The sequence below is a fragment of the Bufo gargarizans genome, chromosome 11 (genome assembly GCF_014858855.1).
Source record: "Bufo gargarizans isolate SCDJY-AF-19 chromosome 11, ASM1485885v1, whole genome shotgun sequence".
In the NCBI taxonomy this organism is placed as follows: domain Eukaryota; kingdom Metazoa; phylum Chordata; class Amphibia; order Anura; family Bufonidae; genus Bufo; species Bufo gargarizans.
The window spans coordinates 10,320,169-10,327,819 of record NC_058090.1 but is presented as its reverse complement, the minus strand read 5'-3'; the positions used below and the strand labels follow the sequence as shown (position 1 = coordinate 10,327,819).

Genomic DNA, 7,651 nt, shown 5'->3' with positions numbered 1-7,651 from the left:
TGCCTGGGTGCCGGGGCCTAAATATCTGAGAATGGACTGTTCCAGTGGTGGGTGACGGGAAGCCAGATTCTCTGCTATGGAACCTCTCTCCAATTGATTTTGGTTAATTTTTATTTATTTAATTTTTATTTTAATTCATTTCCCTATCCACATTTGTTTGCAGGGGATTTACCTACATGTTGCTGCCTTTTGCAGCCCTCTAGCTCTTTCCTGGGCTGTTTTACAGCCTTTTTAGTGCCGAAAAGTTTGGGTCCCCATTGACTTCAATGGGGTTCGGGTTCGGGACGAAGTTCGGATCGGGTTCGGATCCCGAACCCGAACATTTCCGGGATGTTCGGCCGAACTTCTCGAACCCGAACATCCAGGTGTTCGCTCAACTCTACTGAAACACTGAAACCAATTGCATCCAAAACTGACTGAACTTTCTTGTGAAATAGAGAATGAGCTCTTGCACCAAGTGTGACTCTTCATGCCTCATTAGGAATTTCCTTGCAGTTTGTGGATATTCCTGCTGCATCAATCGTTAAAAATAAATAACATCGTAGATGACTTATTTCAGTATTGCATTGTACTAGGAAGTCATTTATAGTCTTAGGTAATGTCAAGGAAATAATTTAGGTAGATGCCACCCGATACGTGACTTACCTGTGCTTCCCTATGTGACATAACTTGCAGCTGTATAAATAGGTGCCAGTCCTGGGTCACAGATCACAGTGCCAGAGAAGCTTCATTACCTCTCAACTGGACCCAGGAGAGCAGAAGACATCTTCACCAGGTAAAACACCTTGCACCTTGTGGATCATGGGGTTATCTGTACGCAGGACAATCTAGAACATAAAAACAGAGAGGAGCCTTGGAGCTCAGGGCCCAGGTCCTTACCAGGGGCCCTATTACAGCGACATGGTCTTTATAGTAATACTGTACTGTTCTGTAGTAAAGGGGCTACTGGACAAAACCCAGGAGCAACTGTAACCTCTGAGACAGAGCAACTGCATGAAGTGTGATCTGAAATCTGGTCACATCTGTTTATGAAAAAACTGTAGTGTGAAGAAGGAGATCATTTTACCTCCCAAAAAGGGCAACTGAGGAATATAAGAAATTAAATATGTTCTCTATGTACAAGAATATAACCACTGTAATACTGCTCTTACGTACAAGAATATAACTTCTATAATACTGCCTAATATGTAAAAGAATATAACTATTATAATAATGCCTTCTATGTGCTAGAATGTAAATACTATAATACTTCTCCTATGTACAAGAATATAACTACTATAATAATGCCTCCTATGTAAAAGAATATAACTACTATAATACTGCTCCTATGTACAAGAATATAACTACTATAATACTGCTTCTATGTACAGGAATATAACTACTATAATACTGCTCCTATGTACAAGAATATAACTACTATAATACTGCTCCTATGTACAAGAATATAACTACCATAATACTGCTCCTATGTACAAGAATATAACTACTATAATACTGCTCCTATGTACAAGAATATAACTACTATAATACTGCTCCTATGTACAAGAATATAACTACCATAATACTGCTCCTATGTACAAGAATATAACTACTATAATACTGCTCCTATGTTCAAGAATATTACTACTATAATACTGCTCCTATGTACAAGAATATAACTACTATAATACTGCCTCCTATGTACAAGAATATAACTACTATAATACTGCTCCTATGTACAAGAATATAACTACTATAATACTGCCTCCTATGTACAAGAAAATAACTACTATAATACTGCTCCTATGTACAAGAATATGTCTGCTATAATACTGCTTTGTGTAGTAACTTATGATTGTAACATCTTTGGTGTAATGTATGTAGTAGGTGTAATATTCTGATTATTTTTCTTCTTCTCTATCAGGGGGCGGTTGTTAGCTCTGGAGACCATGTTTACGCTGTGTACATTTCTCGCGCTCTTCCTGGGCACGGTCTACTGTCAGTTCCCGAGGTTATGTACGACAAGTGCAGCTCTTCGGTCAAAGACTTGCTGCCCACCGTGGCAGGATCGCAGCCCCTGTGGATCACGATCTGGCCGTGGCCAGTGCAGGGAAGGTGTGGTTTTTACGCCCCTGGCCGCCAGCCGAGCTCGCCAGTTTTACGATGACCGATTGGACTGGCCACGTTTTTACTACGACAGAACTTGTGAATGTTTCGGAAACTACAGCGGCTTTAACTGCGGCCGGTGTAAGTATGGCTACTACGGCGACAAGTGCGATCGCAAAAAGACTGTGATCCGAAAAGAGATCCGCCAGCTCTCGTTTCTGGAAAGGAAGAGGTTTTTTAGTTACTTAGCCTTGGCGAAAACCACAAAAAGTGACGATTTTGTCATCCTGTCCACGGGGGACAGACACCTCCGGGACACGTACCACTTCGTGGACGCCTCCATTTACGATATGTTTGCCTGGATCCATTATTACTCCATGAAGCCCATTCTACTCAACGGCACATTTGATTTTAACAGAAACTACGCCCATCAAGGTCCGGCCTTCCCCGGCTGGCATCGTTTGGGTCTCATGTTCTTGGAGGGGGAAATTCAGCGCCTGACGGGCGATGAATATTTCGCCCTTCCTTACTATGACTGGAGAGGAGAAAAGAACTGCTCCATCTGCACCAATGAATTTTTTGGCGCAAGCAATGCACAAGGTTTCCTGGACGATGACTCCCACTTCGCATTTTGGAAAGTGAGTAGTAATCTTATTGCCATCTTGTTTCTGGATTCCTCCAGAGCTGCAATCATAGTTCTATAAGCAATTCAAATGTATACTTCACTGCAGCACCCCCTGCTGGTCCAGTGTCGGTGTTGCAGATAATGTGCTGCTGTTTTGCATTGTCGGTGATGTGGGGGTTCACACCGTACCCCAGATGATGTTTACAAAAGAAGTGTAACTCCTGAGCCTTCATGTAAAATTCATTTCTACTGTGCACCGTTTATAATATTAGGGTCTTTTTATGTGGCCAAGGGGTCTTAGGGTCTCTGCAGGCATCAAGACACGAGTGCTACTCCTAGATCTGACCCTCATTTAGCTTACACTTTTCCCCATAATGATTTGCTGCAGCTCTGTATGTGAATGGAGAGATTCAGTAATGTGCTTGCAGCTTTAGATGTGACTAGAGTATAAGAATGAAGCAGATCAAACCTAATACAAGATAAATAAGAAATTTATTTAAAAAACTCAATACAATGTATACCTTTTACTGAAGTTTATGGGAGAGCTGTTCTGTATAGGACCCTTATGCCCATACTGGGGTTTTCTTATGTGGCAGAGGGGCCCCACAGCTATGACCCGGGCTTTACTCCTACACGCTCTATAGCCACTATATGCTCCAGTCTTATGTAATTTACTTATGCCTTAATTATCTACTGGAGAGATTCAGTAACTTGCAGGCAGCTTTGGATGTGACTGGAGTATGAGACAGATCAAAATCAGTATAAGAAAAATAATCAAAAGTTAATACAATTTATATGTTGAATTTAAGTTTACGATAGTCCCCACCCCAATTTTAATGTTCTGTTCCCCCCACTTCATGGAAAGGCTAATACTGTATCCCTCCACTTCAGTCTATTTGCAGCGGGTTCGATTATCCTGATGCCTATTGCCAAACTGCTGGGGACCAGTGCCAGATGGAGAGACTCCACAGGAAGCCGGGTTCAGATCCCCGGGTAAAAAGTTTCCCCACCTTCCAGAATGTAGAGGATACCCTGAAATGGAGAGACTTCGATACATTCCCCTACAATACTAGTGCACGGAGGAGCTTCCGAAACGCTTTTGAAGGTAGGTCATCATCTGTTACCATAAATTGCCAGGATCTGATGGCAGTCTCCTGTTTGTCTTCATGTCATACTGAGGAATGGGGGGGGGGGGGGGCTGATACTGGAAGCTGAGACTTAGGTGCTGTTTTCCTTGTACCTTGCATGCAAAGGCAACCTGCCCATTTCTGCAGAGCACTGCAAACAGCAGCGCTGATCTCAATTTCCTGGGGCATGCCTTTGGACCCATTTGACCCCCTCGGCCCATGTATCACCGCACCCCCTATATATAACCTGAATAATGTGACATGCACGGCTTACCCTACATGAGATTGCTCACTCTCTGCCTGTTTGATCCATTTTTTAGGTTTCCTGAGAGCATCGGATGGGATAACACTGGAGCGCAATATGCACAATGCGGTTCACATTTATTTGGGGGGAACGATGGCTCAGGTCCCCATCTCCTCCAACGACCCCATATTCCTGATGCATCACGGCTTCATTGACAAGTAAGTTCCCTTAAAGATGTAGTGGCGGCCATATTAGTTGTCACCCAGCTTTCCCAGGGACAGATACATGGCAGAGGCTGTGACACGTTGGATACTGTAAATGTTGATCATTTGATGTCTAGTGAACACAATACACATCTCGTACTTTAGTCCTGCTCATACAGTTGTAGTTTGTTACAGTGTATCAGAGCAGTCAATGCTCAGTGACCATAGTCAAATACAGACCGCCCAGAATCCCTAAACAAATAAGTCCCCAAAAAAGACCCCCCATATAAAGACAGACCCTCCTCACCCCACCCCAAACCAGACCAAAACCCCTAAAATAAATGCAGACCTCATATATAATGACTCCCAGAATCCCCGACCCCCCCTAAGAAAATACAGACCTCAGAAGAGCCCCCAACCAAACCACCAAATACTGAGCTCTAAACCCTCTACATAGAGATGCAGACCTCAGGGCAGACGCCTTATATAAATCCTAATTTCAGACCCTCTTTAGAAAATACAGACCCCACAACATCCCCCAACCAAACCACCAAATACTGACCCCTTAATCCTCTACATAGAGACGCAGGCCCCCTAAATAAATTTTTATCCCAAACCCCCTATATGCAAAATGATAAACTTATACAGAACCCATACACTTACCACATGCAACTAACACTTTTCTCCTCTGCCTTCTTGCTGCCCTGTCCTCTGGACTTGAGGACCTGCTGAGGTCACATGACCACGTGCAGGTCCTTCTACAGCAAAAACAAAAAAGAACAAGAAAACTTAGATGTACATCATATCTTTGGTCACATTGGGCAACCCACACCCCTCCGATTATGATCCACTATTGCTCATCTCACTCTCCTCTAACTGCCAGCAAGCAGAGATGTTGATGAATTGAAACATATTATATTAGAAAGTTGCTGAGATTTTCATTGATTGATGCTTAAGCTGGATATTCATTAGACTGGTATTTGTAATATTTGCAACAGTTGAATGAAATTTTTACCATCGCCTTGCAGGATATATGAAGCATGGCTGCAGAAATATAAAGCGACCCCAGCCGACTACCCAGAAAATGATGAGCCCGGACAGGGCCCCAATGAATGTACCACCCCGTACTTTCCATGTTATAGGAACAAGGATTTTCTGAGCAGTTCTACTAAGCTGGGATACGTGTACTCTGAGTATCAGGGGATGTAAGGTATCCCCCTTAAAGGGAATGTCTTTGTAGCAATGCTTGGTGTTGTTCTTGCCTTCTTGTAAGTTTTCCTGTTACTGTATCCTCCCTTCTGCTGCCATATGTCCTGCTCCTGGGATAGAGGAGCATTTTAAGGACGGTAGTTGCCCAGTTTTTACCTCTTGGTAATTAGTCTCCCTATGCAGGGACTCGTCCCCTGCTCCTGTGTCACTATGAACACAACTTCTTCCATGATGAGTCCCACTTTGCATTTTGGAAAGTGATTATTATTAATCTTTGCTTATTATGTACTCACATATGCCTGCCAACTGTTGCAAAACTACAACTCCCAGCATGCCTGAACAGCCTTCAGCAGGGCATGGTGGGAGTTGTAGTTTTACAACAGCTGGTTGAGCATTCCTGTTCTAGGCACATCCAGAGCTGCATTCATAATTCTGCTAGTTCTAGCAATTCAGGTTCATACCCCAAAGTAGTCCCCTTCTGGTTCAGTGTCTATGTATTGTACTGCATTGCTGGAGATATAGGGTTCACTCCAGGTCCCAGATATAACAGCCTGACCTAAAAGGTAAGCTCCTGGGACCTAATACAAATCAGTACCAGGGTCCCCACCCCACATGCCATTTTTAATACTGGTGTCTTGTAATGTGGCAGAGAAGCCTTTGGGTCTACTCAGGCATCAGGACCTAGGTGCTTCTCCTGCTTCTGCATCCCCTATAGCTATGTCTGATATGATATACTTGTCCCATAATGATCTGCTGCAGCTGCGCATGCTAGTGAAAAGATTCAGAAATTTGAACGCAGCTTTGGATGTGACTAGAGTATGAGACATGAATCAAATCAGAGGAAGGGTATTCCGACTGTGGTCACGAATGGCTGAGAATGGGAATAATACCCATTTAAGAAGCCAAAGAAAAGAACTTTTATGTGGAGGAGGAAAGCAAATCATATAATAGGTGCAGTTAAACTTGCAGGAGGGCGCAAGAAAACAAGGCAAGCGCTTCTAAAGAACCACGAGATGGTCCGAAGTAATATCACATTATAATATATAAATGAATCATATATCTGTATGCAGTCTACAGATCACATTGCACGTGCATCTACCTCTAGCTATCATTTTCTGATGTCTGATTTTGGCTTCCCACTACAGAAGTTGGCCAGATTGCAATACGATTATCCCCAGTCTGATGGGAGTTATAGTCTCTATACGGATATTAGAAACAATGAGAATGCTGGGATTACACTAGGGTTAATGAGGCCGCGCTGTCCTATTACGGCTGCTCATGATCGTCTGGTCACAGATTGCTTGGATAATGGACTTTACCTTCTCGGTTACATTAAGTAGATGAGGGGACAATGGTTGCCATTTCCCCAAATACCATAGAGGAGTGCCCCCCCCCCCTCCAGAGGTCACAGGTCACTGCAATCATCCTAATTGTGGTGTGTTTTGTAAATATCGGCAGTTACATTGTATCTGTCCTGCCTCTTCCTTTATGTAGTGACTAAGGCTACTTTCACACTTGGGTTTTTCTTTTCTGGCACCGAGTTCCCTCATAGGGGCTCAATACCAGAAAAGAACTCATCAGTTTCATCCCCATGCGTGCGCAGACCAGTCAAAAAAATAAATAAATAAATAAATAAATAAATTAAAATGGATCCGTTTGTTCGGATGACAAACAGAGACGGAACCGTTCTTTCAATGCATTTGTGAGACGGATCCGCATCCGGATCAGTCTACAAATGCTGTCCGTTTGCGTGCAGATTGCCGGATCCGGCAGGCAGTTCGAGCGACGGAACTGTTTGCCAGATCACTCTGCTGCAAGTGTGAATGTAACCTAAGGGACAATCACTCCTATTTTCCTACAAGGGATGGAAATAGGGGTAAAGAAGCTTTTAATTGGGGGAGGGGGGGGGGGGGGGGGTGCTGTGTGATGAACAGGAACCAGCAAAGGGTGCCCCTGTTGATTGCTACTATACTCCCCTTGACCTCTATGAACCCTTATCCACAATATATTTATACCTAGGCTGCTTTCCAGGCCCGTCTCTAACAGACAGGCAAAACAAGCAATTGCTTGGGGCCCCGAGCTGGCCCGGGGCCCCAGATAGGGTTGCCACCCGTCCGGGATTGACCCGGACAGTCCGGGTTTGTAATCCTGTGCCCGG

The 7,651-nt window shown here is 43.8% G+C and overlaps 1 protein-coding gene across 1 annotated transcript; it reads left to right on the top strand.

Annotated features, from left to right (window-relative positions):
* The first annotated feature begins 725 nt into the window (after window positions 1-725).
* Window positions 726-7,113, top strand: LOC122922217 (tyrosinase-like). Its single transcript, XM_044272748.1, has 5 exons — window positions 726-775; window positions 1,904-2,723; window positions 3,602-3,815; window positions 4,158-4,299; window positions 5,313-7,113. Exons 2-5 carry the CDS (start codon window positions 1,929-1,931, stop codon window positions 5,491-5,493), a joined length of 1,332 nt encoding a protein of 443 aa, XP_044128683.1. The 5' UTR covers window positions 726-775; window positions 1,904-1,928; the 3' UTR covers window positions 5,494-7,113.
* Window positions 7,114-7,651: the final 538 nt, after the last annotated feature.

Bases quoted from the DNA above. Each gene is read 5' to 3' on its own strand.
- LOC122922217 (XM_044272748.1), top strand. From the start codon at position 1,929: ATGTTTACGCTGTGTACATTTCTCGCGCTCTTCCTGGGCACGGTCTAC. The intron at 2,724-3,601 runs GTGAGTAGTAAT...CCTCCACTTCAG, and splicing joins CCCACTTCGCATTTTGGAAA to TCTATTTGCAGCGGGTTCGA. The intron at 3,816-4,157 runs GTAGGTCATCAT...TCCATTTTTTAG, and splicing joins CTTCCGAAACGCTTTTGAAG to GTTTCCTGAGAGCATCGGAT.